Consider the following 15,642-nt stretch of genomic DNA (forward strand, 5'->3'; position numbering starts at 1 on the left):
AGCCCGAGCGGGATTCGAACCCGGGACCCTTGGCATCGCAGCACGATGTGCTAACCACTCGGCCACAGGGTCCGGCTTGTGTATGAAGAGTATCCATAGCTTGCAGAACACATTTCAAACTGTTACCTAATGGTAAACACAAAAAGAAACGATGAGGAGTATATTGCTGTCAGAAAGCTGATCGAAAACAAGTTTCTTTCATAGCTGGAAGAATGCATTAGTGTTTCTTTGCAAATTTTCTTCTTTTTGGGGAATGTGTGGGTGGGTAGGGGGCAAAGCTTGTCCACTTTCTGCTCAGATAGGTTAATGGGTAGAGCACTTACAGTTTAAAGTGGGATCAAACTACTGTGCAATGTGCCTACACCAGGGATCAAACACAGTCTCTAATGATTGCAAGGCGACAGTGTTGTATTTGTATTTCATTTGTTGCTATTTAGCACTTTTCTGCCACTAATCACAGTGATAAGGATGAATGATGTTTGGATGAAATTGACGAAAGGATTTGCACTCAGGAACTTCATTGGTGAGATCGAAAGTCATCACTTAACACTCTCAGCCATAAAGCTTGAAGGCTACAGTGTTAGCCACTACGCTATTCAGGAGATATTTGGAGATCAGGAATTGAACACTAACCCACGATGGCATTCTCATTAAATTTCTCCATTCTTGCCCAATCAGTTGCAAGTACTTTTTCTACCAGTACTTTCCAGTACATTCCAAACCTATGTAGTCTCTCCTTCTAAGAAAAAAACAAGATAAGCTGTTTGCCAGTATCTACCATCATGTACCAATGCGTAATGTGGTCATTAAATTCTGGACACAGTTTTTTAAAAAATGCAGGTACTTACTCTTTCGTTCTCTTCCATCTGGATGGATTGGCTTAAACCCGACACTTTCCGCCTTGGCTTGTAGTTTTGTCTGTACGTTTTCTGCCCCCTCCTTCATCTTTGCAATGAGACCTGTGAAAAATTATCCATTAATAAAGAGAAGGGTCAAAATATATATTTTTTAAGCATGCAAACAAATAGCATTCCTTTTCATTCCGTTCCATGCTACTGCATTCTCCTTTATAATACTATTATCATAGCAATGCCTATATTATTATTATATTGTATAGTTGTGATATTTATATACATGTATGTGTGTATGCTCGTCACAACAAAAAGGATTCGTAACAAACTTATGACACTGATGACAAAAAATACAAGGAAATATCCGCATCTTTTGCATCTGGGATCCCTGATTTAGCAGCATGCAACACTAATCGATAGACAATTTCATATTTTGGATCGGTCTTCTGCCATTTAGTCCTGCACCGTGCCTGTGTGATCTAAGGCAACATGCTTTGGGCTCCAGCTATGGGATGTGTACAGGCTCGAGTCTCCTGCAAGAAGCAAAACTTTTCTCCTGAGATTTTGGCTTGTGTTTGGGACCGGTGGTCACCCACCATCATGAGGACATTGGGAAACTATGAATGAGTAGCATAAACCAGTCACAGAAACCGACGACGACGACTGGGGGGTTCGTCATGCTGACCACACATCACCCTGTAACTTGTTGGATGATCTCGCATCTCAGCAGGTGGAAGTCAGGCCGGTAGGCAGGCCCTAGCCCTCATGGGCTGTGGCACCATGGTTTATTTCTATTTATTATTTTTCTGCCGCTTATGGCTAATCACAATGATGAGAATGAATGATAGATTAAATGTATTACGCTACATACACAGAAATGCATATGTAGGCCAGGACTAGAACCTTCTATGGTGAGATTGAGAGTCAACCATTATAATGCCTTGTCCTTTCATATCCTCTCAACAGACAGCTGATTACACCATAAAGAATGGTGCAATGAACACATACTTGCACCTTTTGTTTCAATGCAAAATCTATTGTTGTAAGTCAAGTCACATTCTATATCTTAATTCGTTTTCAATTCTTTAATTTTTCTGTTTGTAAATACAATGTATGCAATCTGTTTCCAATTGTGAAGTATTTCTGCATTACGATGCCTTATTCTTTATATATTACAGAATTTCAGTTGCCATGCAGGGAACTCTAGAAATTAATTATGGGGGTAATTATGAAAATATGTTCAAGAATGACACAATGATAGATTGTAGTTTGTTACTAAAAGGGAGTTACAGGTGCTGTTATAAAGATTATGGATCTTGTCATTTTAGGGGCATATTGTCTCAGCAATGCTGTGTGCATCCTCTGGCAGCATACACTGCTAACACATCTGCATGAAGTTGAGCTTCCGAGATAAACAGCATTTGTAACTGGTAATACCGAACAGGCTATACAGTCAGAGTTGCACTATCTTTAACATTAGGCTCCACAGTTATGTGAAAGAACAAAACTTACCTTAGAGGCAAAATTAGTTGATACTGATGCTGATGTATCTGTATTGACCAATACTAGTGCTATCAGTATGGGAAAGTATAAGTTGAATTTTATTTACCGATAACCCTTAATATTTTTCTGGCATCTGCAAAAATGCTATGCAACATTCATCTAAACTCCATACCAGCTAACTGTAGACCAGGCGAACGAGAACAAGTCTCTGCGGAAGTAATGACGCGAGACAGCTCCACCAATGAACAGTCAGAGAAACAGGATTGTGCAATGGGCGAGGAAATCTGTAAGTGTTGCAAACTTTTGAAAAGGACAATACCGAATGCACATGACAAACAGACCGTATTTTTGTCTCCAGGTCCATACAATTTGTTTACGAATTTCTTAGGGAAATATTAGGGATAAACTGCAAAAGCAAATTTTGACAAGCCATGCATTTAGCTTACAGACTAAGGTCTGGACCGTACAGTTTGCAACGCTGAACTTTCACCACTCGATTTTCCTCCTCCTCCTCTACCGATATGCATGGCCCTGCTCTACAGTTAGCTGGGAGAGGGTATAATATCCTGGAAGTTATGCAAACTTTCAGTTTTCATCCATTTTGCCAAAAATTGCGTGAAAAACTGTATTTCGTGGTTCTTAACAAGTATTTTACTATTCTGATGTAATTCTTGAATATTTTGAATGAAAACCCTAGTAAATTGATGCTTGCAATTAGAGTGGAACACTCACCTACTAATATTAATAAATATTTTAAATGACTTCTGTTTTGGTATGTGGGAATCAGTAAGAATATCATCAATGGCATGGGTATCGGTTCAGCCCTAAAAATTATGATTTGCAATTACGCAAAATTTCCATAATTTTCACCAATCTCTGAAAATGACTTCACAAAATATCACTACAAAGAGTTGCAAAAACTATTTGCGAGTATGAACTCTCTATCATCTTGTGATAATTTGACAATGGTTGTGTAGAATTTATATATAAAAAAAATGACCCTAATACAGTAAAACCTCATTAATCCAGACCCCAATAAGCCGGACTTAGCTTAATCCGGACAGGCAAAAGGCTGCCCCCCCAAAAGCAGAATGCAAGGTTTAAAATGTGGTTAGAAGTCAACAATAGCATTCATCATAATGCTCCCTAACAGACTCCCCTTGCTTTAAGCCAACACACAAATTTTTGAAGGCCTATGCCCTTTAAATACACCATAATAAATGTGTTTTGCTGCTATAAACGGAGTTTTAATGCACTTTCTACTGTTATTTTAGGTTATTTCAGTTAATCTGGACTTTCGTTAAACCGGTCAACTTATCCTCCCCAAAAGTCCAGATTAACGAGGTTTTACTGTATTCCCAAATCTTGCCTATAATCCATCCCAACTTCTCTTGGGATGGTGTAGTGGTAACGTCATCCCCTTGTAATCAAGGGGTACCGGGTTCAATACCTGATGGAGGCACATTGCACAGTGGTTTCGATCCCACTTTAAACTGTAAGTCCAGTACCGATTAGCCTGTCTGTGCATAAAGTGGACTTAAAACAACAACAATTCTAATCAAACAGTTCAGTCAATAATCTTAACCATGATTCTTATTAAAAGAATGAAGAATACAGCAGGCAGAAGTATTGCTTGTTAGATGGGAAATGTTTTTCTGTGCACACTATTTGGGCAAATAAAAAAATAAAATTTTCTCCTTATTGGTCTTCTACCTGCAAAGAAATATATAGAAACAGTGTGTCTTCATACAACAAAAAGGATTTCAAGATGAAGAACTTTTCTTAATATGCTTTGCTCACCAAAGCCCACTTTGAGTCTATGAGCCCTTGAAGACGTGCATGTTATTCTGTACGTATGCAATGATGCAACACAAATTCACACTGGCATTCATTTTTGTCAGAAAATGTACTGAGCATGAAAATAGAATCATGCCATCAGACACATTCAGGGTTGTCACAAGCACACATATATCACTATACTCACATATGTTGCTTACCTAATTAAAAAAATGATCTAATATTAAAGATAGAATCCATACCTTTTGTCGAGAGCTATACACATATCCTAGGGTGGACCTTATCTTGCTTGGTTGCGAAATTTGCCTGTACCAAACTACACCTCCTAGTAAATGGTTCAACAAAAAAGTGTATGCCAGTGGCAAACATGAGTGTGTTATGTGGTTGGATACACACAGGATAAATTGTTTCATGAAGGCTTGTAGTAAGTAATTGGGCCTGAAGGAGCAAGAAAAGTTGTTTGCCTTGAAGTTCTCTACCCACTGTGAACATCTGTTGGTATTTTATGGCAACACCCTGTGTATATATGCTCTAGTACCAATCAGCATACTAAGTAAGAAAGAACTAAAAACTGATAGTATACTAGTTAAATTATTTGATTATTTAAATTATGTTATTAGAAGAAAGCAGTAAATGCCATCAATTGTTTAAATGCTAACAGCTACATGCTACTAAGCAATTGCACTACACCATGCAAGAATTTCATAATAATATTCTTATGTGAATATATTTTTCTACGTATGCACTATTGAAAATAAGTATCGCATCAATATTTTAAAAAAGATGACAGAGTTTCTGAAAGAGAAAAAACTCAAATGCCATGACTGAGGTCTGTTCTTGCTAACATATTTAGGAAAGAAATTTAGTTTATTTCATGTAAAAAAAAATCCCTTTGTAGATTTTTGAACTAATTATTCCATAGCAAGAATGGTCAGGAACAGTATGAATTGTTGCATATATTTATCGAACTACATCAAAACAATAAATTCTCCTAATATATTTTTAATGTACTTCAACATGTTTTGTATTTTTTATGTTGCTTTTCTATTAGAATTATGCATCTTGCATTTTTAATTTCCTTATACTAAAGTGCACTTTATCACAACTAAATAAATGGGGATTATGCACTATATGTGGTACCCTTTTTTCTAAGGACAATTTATACATTTCCAACCCATATACCATGGGATCTTATGGTTTTTTAGTTCACTACACAAGAAAGTAAAGATATTAACATTTGAATTGGTTTGTGGTTAGTATATGGAATTCATTATTATGATTTTCAATACATTTACAACGTATTAATTTGTTATATTTCTGATGATTTGTGGAGGGGTTAAAGATTGTTTGATTGATTGAGTTGGTGTTTGAAGTCCACTTTATGGACAGTAAATCTAATTGGGACTGGACCTACAGTTTAAAGTGGGATCCAAACCACTACGTCTCTCCACCAGGTATCGAACCCCTTAACCCCTTCATTACAAGGCAACCACACTACCAGTATGCCATCGGGGAGGCCTGGAGGGGTTAAAGATCTAACAGTTCTCTGGCTGTTGGGAAGAAGAAAAGACATATGACATACCTCATCAAAAATTCCAACATTAGTTGCTGCGAATGTTAACCATCTCACTGCATGTACCCATTATTTTTCTGATGTATATATTGGTGTGTATCACAGCAGAAGATTAATGGTGAGTGGTGGTGATTTCTTCGAATCAGTAAAGTATGACAATGCTGTCAGCATAAGTTCCACAGTGTATTCTTAAGTTCAGATAGACTTTAGTTTGTAACTTTTAGTGCAAATTGCTCTGGGTTGGATTACTGGTAGTATCCATATGTTCCATGTTGGACAATTCAGGAACTAAGAAAATGCCAAGTCCCATAACCAATTTCTTTTTCAGTCTCAGAGTTCACACAACTTTTTCTTTTCAAATTATTTTTTCTTATAAAACTGGGTGAAGACTGAAAATCTGAGTATGGACAGGTCAATTAACCTTGAATTGCTCACAACTAGGGTGAGGATTTATAGGCCTAAAAGCTCGTAAAATAGGCAGTTCAAAACATACCAAAAATTAAGAAAATAGGAACTCAAAAAAGGACTATAATATAAAAAAAGGAACCCAAATAGGCATTGAACATGAACTTGTTATTAACTTTTGTGTTCAGTTGCAAGATTATTGGCTTGAATTTTATAAATTCTATTTTTCTTACTTTTATGTTACTTTTGGCTAATGATGATGAATGGTGGTTGGATGAAATTGCTGAAGAGATACTCCCAAAACAAGAAATTACCTTATACGGTGGACTGTGAAAAGATGTAAAGTAGCAAAAGAAAGCAAAAGCCATTTTTAGGCAAGATTAGGCAAAATAGGCACTAAACTTCAAACCAGGCATTTCTAGTCACTATTAAATGTATTATCAGGATTGAAACATGATGGAAAAAATTTAAAACATTACAGCATATGTTTTAACAAAGGAATAAAAGAACGCAAGAAAATAGATAAAAATCGAAACATTTAGCAATTCAAAGACCAAGGGCATATGAACCAATAATGCACCTGGTGGTCACAAAGATTGAATTATTTTATAAAATTTCTACACAGAAATCAGGCAAAATGGCTCAGAGTTCGATTTTTCTCTTTCTTGCGATATCATTTTGATTCACTGAAAGCTCACACTATTCCTTCTAACATGTCACTAAAAGGCAGGAGCTCACTACATGAAGGCAGGTGCCTACAACTCACTTAAACCACACTTACCAGAATAGACTTGCATTAATACAATCTTATAGCATAGTTGAATTTCTGCAAAAGACACTTGACAGGTATTTATTTTAGCTTTTAGGAATGGCAGACCCAGGTATGTATCTCTAAAAGTTCGGAATCTTTTCACACATTCTTCGAAAGATGAAAATGAGCTACAGTTAAGGAAAAGGCATCAGAATGCCTGGTTACAAATCAGTTGCTTACACTAGAGGAGATGTATTAAATGGAGTTTAGATTTCATGAAGACCAGATACATTTTATAGAAACAAAAAAATATTACTTTCTTTTAAAAAAAGAAAGGATAGGAGCAAAAAAAGTGGGATAAATAAGTGCTTTGTCCAATATATTTTCGTTCTGTGATACAACCATATTTTATAGTCATTTTTGAGAAAGGGAAAAATGACTTCGGTAACATGTGATGCAAGGTACTACTGCTTACAAGAAAAGAACTGTGCATGTCTGAAAAACCGTGATGGTGTAGCTTTTGTTGAAGATCTTTCTATTGTGTTTTCATTGCTTTTAGCACTGTGTACTTCGAGAAAAATAATTAAAATTTTCTTTACAGCATAGTGCATCTCAAAATAATGCAGCATACTTTGATTGCAATTTTGTACATTGTAATTTAAATGCAATTTACCTTAGAAGGGAGTGCTGAAATATCTATATCTATCTATTTCATTTATTTTATACTGCTTTGGGTTATTTGTGATGAAAAGTAAAATTAGCAAAACACATGCACAATGAAGAAAACTTCACAGGAATAATAGGCATTTTTAGATTTTAAGTACAAACTTATAGAAAACTGTATGCACAGTCAGGATAAATTTGGCGTTGTTTGGAACTGTTTTACAACATATACTGTAATTTCTATTATTTATACCCTATACTGAACCACAACTTTGCATGGCTGTTTACACATTGTATTTCATCATGATTTATTTTGTTTTCCAGCATAGGATATAAACAATAACAATATCAGTGTATTTTTCAGCAATGCCTTATAAACATTAATTTTTTCCTGACTTTACCTTGCTGCAATAGTCATTCTGTGTCAGCATTTGAACCCACTATACATGGACGTCTGCAGGATTTTTTCCAGGGAGGGGCAAGGAAGGTATTTTTTTCCAGGGGGGGGGCCAAACACAGCACATTTTCTCCAAAAAGTGTTGTTCTCTAAAAAAAACATTGCTTAAATTTGAATTTATGATGTTCATGCAATAATTAACACATATTATTGTGGCTAAAATGAAATTATATGTGTGAAATACATCATTTTTGGTTGACTTTCATTTTCCAGGGGGGGGGGCCACGGCCCCCCCCCTGCCCCCCCTTCCGGACGCCCATGCCACTATATATGCTCAACTATACTGTGAATTAAATAGAGTCCTGTATAGCTGAATGGTTAGCACTCTTATATTTGGTGCGAGAGGTCCCAGGATACTTTCCCTGGTGACCTAGCATAATGAGGACAGGTAGGAAAGAAATAGCAGGTCCTGGCAAGAGCAGCAATGAAATTTCATGCACTGAAAAGTTGCTTGGCAGGCTCTGATCATCAATGACAATTATGCCACGCTTTTGTTTTAGTTATGTTTGAATCTGTCCTTTTCAACTTTTTAATCCAAATTATGTACACACTTGAACATGAAGAAAATTATTAAATATATCAAAGGGATTTTTTTTGCAACAGATGTTACAGTATCTGGCATCTGGGTTCAATCTCCAGTTGGGATCGTAATTTTTTGGATTGGCCCAATATTAAGTACCATTGCAGAGCTACTGGGTACATGATACAAGTATCTATGCCTTAACTGTGGATGAAGCAACCTTTCTCAATAAATTCACACACATTTGATATCTACAAAAGACATGAACAGTGTTCGAAGGGGAGGCAAATTTATACATAGCATAACCCCCAACCTGTCCCTCCCTGTCTAAATGCTCAAGCAAAACTCTCCCCAGGTAACAATTTCCACTTTCAGCATTGGACATGAATGTGAAAATAATCATGAAACAGATGACGAAAGTACTTGGGTTCAAAAGAAAGTAATTGCAACACTGTTGTCTATCAGGAGAAGGCATTGCTGTTCCCAGTACATCTAGAAGGAAGGCATAGCTGTTTAACGCACCTATTGTCACTGGTGTAGTGCATGCAGACAGAGCTGAGAAGCTGTTGTGTGAAATTGGACACAATCCTGCAAGCAATATGGTGCTTCTTCATGGACATGAATACAAACAGAACTGCTACTGGTGTTCAGTGCCTTCCAACAGTGTGGCAGAGGCCAAGGATTACATTGAGGGAAATGTAAAATTCTGCAGGTTCTGCAATAAATGTTTGTCATGTATGGATGTGTCCACTACTTTCTTTCCAACCTTCATGGTTCCAAAATTCTACTCCGATACATTATAATCATTCTTTGAACAATCTTCTTGGTTGCCATTTACTACATGCTCTGTTCTATGAAGCACGATAAAAGTAACAATGTGAATTTTGCATTTTCCTAGCAGGTTTGGTCTTTGAAGGACATAAAGGTAAAAGGTAAAGTGTTCCCCTGTGCTTGGCACCACACCATGAAGGGATAGGGGGTGTGGGGGTAACGCCTTACAATTTCATGATCCGGTTGTGAGTGGGGAAGATGTGATCAGCACCACGCCCCCGACTGCCTTTACCCCCCAGGGTTTCCCCCAAGTACCCATATTATTCGACACTGGGTGGGTACCGGGGCTGCTTCCAACGTTAGAAAAGTTCCCGGATTTGAACCGGCCGGGGATCGAACCAGGGACCTTTGGCATGGTAGTCAGACACGTTACCAAATGAGCCACAGCAGCCACCCCTTTGACGGACATTAGTGTACGATTACTTCCATGGATTTACTTCATGTGACAACAGCAGTATCGATACCCGGTGGAGGCACATAGTGGTTCGGATCACACTTTAAACTGTAGGTCCAGTCCCGATTAGCCTTACTGTGCATAAAGTGGACTTAAAACACCAACTCAATCAATAAAACTGCAGTATCGAGTCAAAACGTTGCCAGGAAAAAAGAACCATCACAGTGAAATATGTGCAACGTATCATTTACCACCGTCATTGAATGGTGAGAATACATACACATAGGTCTACCATATTGAAACAGTTAATATTTTGCTGCAAAAAGCAATGTGTTTTGTGAGCTGCAGGCACCTAGGGAGGATGCAAGAAATATAATGCGATACCACTCTTATCAGCCTTTTCCCTCAGCTGAAGTTTCAAGGTCTCGCTTTGATCCTTGAGCTCCTTCATCCTTTGCACGTAACCTAGTGAATACAAAAGGCACGTTCACTCACACACAAGGCCCTCCTACCCTTCACAACAAAACAGATTTATTACAGACAGTCCCACCAAATCCATTAGCAAATATTTGAAGCGAAATGGAAAAAGCCCTATATTCACAACAAAGAAAAGTCAAACAGCATTACATTCACCTGTGAAAAGGATCATCGAGGGCAGCATTATCCAATCGCATCCACGTGGAAATTTACTAACTGAAGATGGCAGTTGTGTCTCACTGTTAGCACAAGTTGTTGTATCATCTGCTTTCTGAAGGATAAAGCTGCTCTCATGTGAAAAGTTGCTTTAGAACAGACACCAATGTACACAATTTTGCCAAGTATATGCATGTGGAAGAAATCAAATGAATTAAAGAAGTACCCATTACGTAAGTATAGTTTTATGTTGGTGCTTAATAAAAAGTTTCCTTCGTAGATACAAATGAGCTTGCAGTCATGTATGTAATGGAAATTGTGTTTAGTACCTTAAGGGCAAAATTTTACATTTTTCAGGGGAGTAGTCTGAAAAACTTCCAATGCAGGGAAATGTAAAATTGAAGAAAATTTTATAACATTTTGCTACGTCGGAACCAGTGTTGTCCGCATTGGAACCACATTTTACCTCAAAAAAAGTTCCGAAAGATCAGTTTTCCCTCTAACAACCATATGTCAAGTCCACGTGGAATCCAGAATATCCTCCCTTTTCCCCCCAATAACATCCGTTTTAGGAACTGACAGCTCTTGTCATGTCCACGTGGAGTCAATTAGATGTTGCAAATTCTGTTTCTTTAGAGATTTCTTAATGCAAGGTTGCGTTATCTTTGCTAGGTTGTGTTATTGTGTTGTGCTATTTTTTTATACAATATAAGAACCTTGGGAGTATAACGTCGCAGTGAATGAATGGATGTCTAAACACTGCACAGAAAAGTGACTACGGGGCTGTTCCAAAAAACAAGTGCCGGCTTGAAACCAGATACATGTCCCGTCGGCTTCCTCTGGGGTTGTGTCAAAGATACAGAACTGCAGTTCTGTTTAAGACTTAAGCTATAAGATTGAATGTAAAATGCGGGGAAGTGAAAAATGTGGGAATGTAAAATTGGGGTTGCACTGCATATTATTGATGTCTATGAAAAATGTTCTCATCCACGACTGAGATCTGACCTAGCACTATTCAGTCTAGATAGAGAAGGGAATGAAAGGAATTTGAGCTTAGGGACCTCATCCTCTTCAAGGAAGACCTATTCTGAACTCCAGTGCATGTTCCGACAGTCCTTCTATTAAGAAAAGCAATTTTTGAACTCCCTGTTTGAGACTATTAACAGGGGCTTTGTGTTATGATTCTGAACCCCTCTTTCACCTCTTCAGATCACAAACCCTTTACTAGCTTGAACAGATGATTGGCCATTAAGCTGCTGATGGGAGAAATACATAGAGAATGGTACAAAAAATTATGCTGCAGTTCAACAATGCAGACACAGTTCACAATTACCAATTTTATGCTCCACACGATGTATACTTGCAGTGTAATTAGGGTAACCAACTTTCGGCCATGAATTTAAGGGAGATTTCCAACCTTCGGCATTGAATCTACAGGAGATTTAGTCACGACAAAATTTGCACATTTTTAGTGGCACAACATCACTCCAGCAAATGTTTATGGAATGAATAATATTAAACAAAATAATTAATTTACATCTTATGTAATATACAGATCAAAATAGAGTATGTCAGGGGTCCCAGGTTCAATTCCCAGCCTTTGTATGGATGTTTGTGAGTGTCCGTTCATCAATTTCATCATATTATCACTCATCCCAATCTCCGCAAATTAGCCAAAAGTGGTGCAAAAAGCAAAGTAAAATAAAGCAAATCAATAACCAATCAATCAGGAATGCTTCTTAGTTCTAACCCATATGTATTTGTCCACTGCTGTTGCAGAAGTAAGCATCAATGAACTACTACAAGATAAGACGTCGCTCCCGCCCACCAAAAGTTAAAAATGCAAGATTTTGCAGTCCACTTGAAGTTTAGTACAGCTCGTCGAACTAGGAATGAGTTGAAATTTCACGATCTTGGTTGTTAATGAAATATACGGGGGGGGGGGGGGGGGGGTCAATATGGGAGCCGGGAGGATAAAAAAAAAATAGCTGTGATATGGGAGATCTCGGGAAATACGGGAGAGTTGGTCACCCTAACTGTAATTATGGTTGTCTGTTAATAGGAGTGATGAGACTGAGGAAGTTATTTCTCTTTTGATGAAGTATGGAGAAGAGAAATGAATTTAGGATAGCGTTTGGATCTCCATCTACTAGCGTTGCATACTGGTGGGATTGTATGCTGTTATATGCTCATGATACTTTTCTTGGTCATATAAAATCCTGCAAGACTTTTCTTTGTTGAATGTGCCTATTACCTTTCACCTGTATGACAACACATATTTCATACTACATGCATAATGCACATTACATGTTCCATGATATGGTAAAAACCAGTGTGCTAATTTATGTTTTCTATGGTAAATAATTTCCAAACTCTTCTCTTTCAGATGTTAAAATGTTTCACATTAGAGGAGTTTATATTTTCTATTAAATTATATAGAATTTGCATGAAAGATAGAACTTAAAGCTGGTATCATGGCTACCAAAATAAAAAAAAACATTAATTTTTAGTTCTTCAAATACAAGGGTTGATCAAATGAAAAGGTACGAAACGTCATAACAACGGAATCGTTTATATAATACCGATGCCGCGATGGGAGAACGTAGCGTGATATGTAGGGGTGCGATTGGAGTCACCATGCGGCATCGGAGCATGCATCGAATGCGCATGCGCAGGAGAGAGCAGAGGCTCCGATACAGAGCGCCATCCAAGTGACGCGGCAGTGCATGTTCAGACAGGATGGCGTTAACATTGGCAAATTCAACTGTTGAGGAGCAGCGAGGCGTTATCCGTTTTCTGACAGCGGAAGGTGTTAAACCGACCGATATTCATCGCCGGATGGTGAACGTTTACGGGGAAGGCGAACGACCGGGGCTGCTCACGGAGGGTGTGGTTCTGCTCCATGATAACGCACATCCACACGTCTCCAGGGTCACACACGCGGAACTGGCCAGTTTCAAGTGGGAGCAGCTAGACCATCCACCCTACAGTCCGGACTTATCCCCCTGTGACTTCCATGTGTTTGGTCCCCTGAAAAAGCATCTCAAAGGAAGGCGCTTCACCTCGGACGATGAACTCAAGGACGCTGTGAAGGACTGGGTCACGTCACGGCCAAAGGAATTCTGGGAAAAAGGAATCATTCGGCTCGTTCATTTTGTTTCGTTTCATTTGATCAACCCTTGTAACAAACACCACTAAAAACATTATAAAGGTTGTTTGATTTTCACAGGATTTTCACTCCCATCCCTAGTGATTCAAATGTAACGTTAGTGAAACACTAGACAAGTTTCCTATAATGTTTCTCGCCACTGAATATTACATGAAGGAATAAAAAAAAAATATTATTTCCAGTACATAGTATCTTAAAATGGGTCAAATTAATTTCTCCTTTAAAATATCGTAAATTCATCTGAAAAACATAAATTCAAAATTAAACAATTCAGATGCACAAGCTTTTATGAATTGTTCCCATTTTTAAAAAGTTGTAAACACACAAAGCATTCTGTCGTTTACCATATCATCATAAATTATAACAATACAACTACATAATTACCTTCCCTTTTCAACATTTGCTACATCACTGTTTTACCTACTTTCAGAAACCATCCAAATAGCACGGTATTATAAGAATAATCACATTCATACCTATACACAAGAGAATTAAAATATCAGTAAAAAAAACACAATTGAGTACAACAATAAATAACACTGGTATAAAAATGTTGGTGTCAACTTGCCAAAATTATTATTACCAAATTTATCCACGATCTTCTATTATCAATTAATATGAATATGATTATTCTTGAATACAGCATAGCATATAAACCACTACCGATGTAACAAATGGACTTGCTACCAAATTTGTATGTTAATATGCATGCAGTCATCTCAATAATAGCAGCAACACTAATATCTACTCTGGTACAAATTCACAAAACTACTTTTCCTCTGCAATAATGTTTAGTATCTTTTCCACACATATTGCTTACTGAACACTACCTGTTCACAAACAAAAAAAAAAACAACTTGTCACTCTAAGGCTCCTATAAAAGACAAATGTATATACAAATTCACTGCTATCAAGTAGTTCTTGCATAAGAAGTAATTTATAAGCAAGGCACGAACTGACCTTGCATCCATGTTTGTTAAATATGGCATGCACACTGCTACATCTCTGGTCTACACACCAAACATGCAGCTGACGCAGTTCAACATAATCTTGTATCGCTCATTTCCATCACTACTAGATGCATAGCAGCCCTTCTAGCTCCGTTTTCCATTTTGGAGTGGCCCAATTCAAAATAGTTAATGATTACATTTTACAAAAAAGAATGAATCATGAATGACCAGTGGTGTATCTTGAAAATTTTACATGGTTTACTGTAACAATTCTTATTTATTATACACCTCTCCAATCTAGATTAATTAGATATAACAGAAGTAAAGCACCAATGCAGGCGTGCAAGTGAAAGAAAAACAGAAGTCCAATAACTTCAATTTTTCCAGCAATTTCAGATATTTTTCATAAATTTTCCTGGATTTTCCATGCACCAAGGGAAAATTTCCCTTCATGTAGCACCAACATTGCCTCTGCTGAGCATGGTGCAGAAAGCAGCAAGGAATTCTCCCACCAACGTTGTTTGCTAGCGGTGGAACTGATCATGCATGTTGCATTTCTTTAAATGGCCACTCGCCCATTTGTCCTTCGGCTACCTTACACTCACCGCATACAAACCAGGTAACAGTTTGCATTTGAAAACAATCAGTGGTGGACATAGTTTGCATAATATATAATGAGCGATTTCCCATATATTAAAGCTCAATTTATAAAAAATATGTGAGAAAAGTTGGTTTACCGCCGGTAGATGCGGTAACATGGAGAATATGCTATTGCATATGACTATGAAACCCAATGGGCCAAGTTGATAGCAGCACATCCCTTCTCACATATGACTGATCCCAGTAAGTGTTCACAGAGTAGATGTGCCTTTGTTGAAATTCTTTAAGAGGAAAGAGAGTCGAGTGATGCTTTGTATAGATCTCAATTTCATGACTTCTACACAAACATATTTTTTAACGTGGACCACCCTGAAAATTGTTAACAGGAAAGATGATCAAAGACACCTTCGACACATCAACCAACCAGTGGCGGCTGGCCAAGTGCAACAAGTGCAGATGTTTTCACCTAATTTTCAAATTAATATTGACATTTTTCATTTGCTTGTTAAATTAAACTATTTCCCAGCAGAACGCACACGATAACA

At 37.6% G+C, this 15,642-nt stretch overlaps 1 protein-coding gene across 11 annotated transcripts in view; it reads right to left on the reverse strand.

Moving 5' to 3' along the window:
- Rbcn-3B (WD repeat-containing protein Rbcn-3B) overlaps positions 1-15,642 on the reverse strand; it is a 142,689-nt gene that overhangs the window by 57,707 nt on the left and 69,340 nt on the right. For 7 of the 11 annotated variants that reach the window (XM_083143021.1, XM_083143019.1, XM_083143025.1 and 4 more), the window contains 2 exons: positions 10,130-10,210; positions 849-959 (listed from right to left, as the gene is read on the reverse strand). In XM_083143021.1, the coding sequence (XP_082999147.1) occupies positions 849-959; positions 10,130-10,210 (192 nt within the window). The remainder of the gene's footprint in view (positions 1-848; positions 960-10,129; positions 10,211-15,642) is intronic. The other 4 variants (XM_083143026.1, XM_083143027.1, XM_083143029.1 and 1 more) reach the window with 1 other exon arrangement.

The sequence above is a fragment of the Lepisma saccharinum genome, chromosome 21 (genome assembly GCF_977018435.1).
Source record: "Lepisma saccharinum chromosome 21, izLepSacc3.1, whole genome shotgun sequence".
Classification (NCBI taxonomy): domain Eukaryota; kingdom Metazoa; phylum Arthropoda; class Insecta; order Zygentoma; family Lepismatidae; genus Lepisma; species Lepisma saccharinum.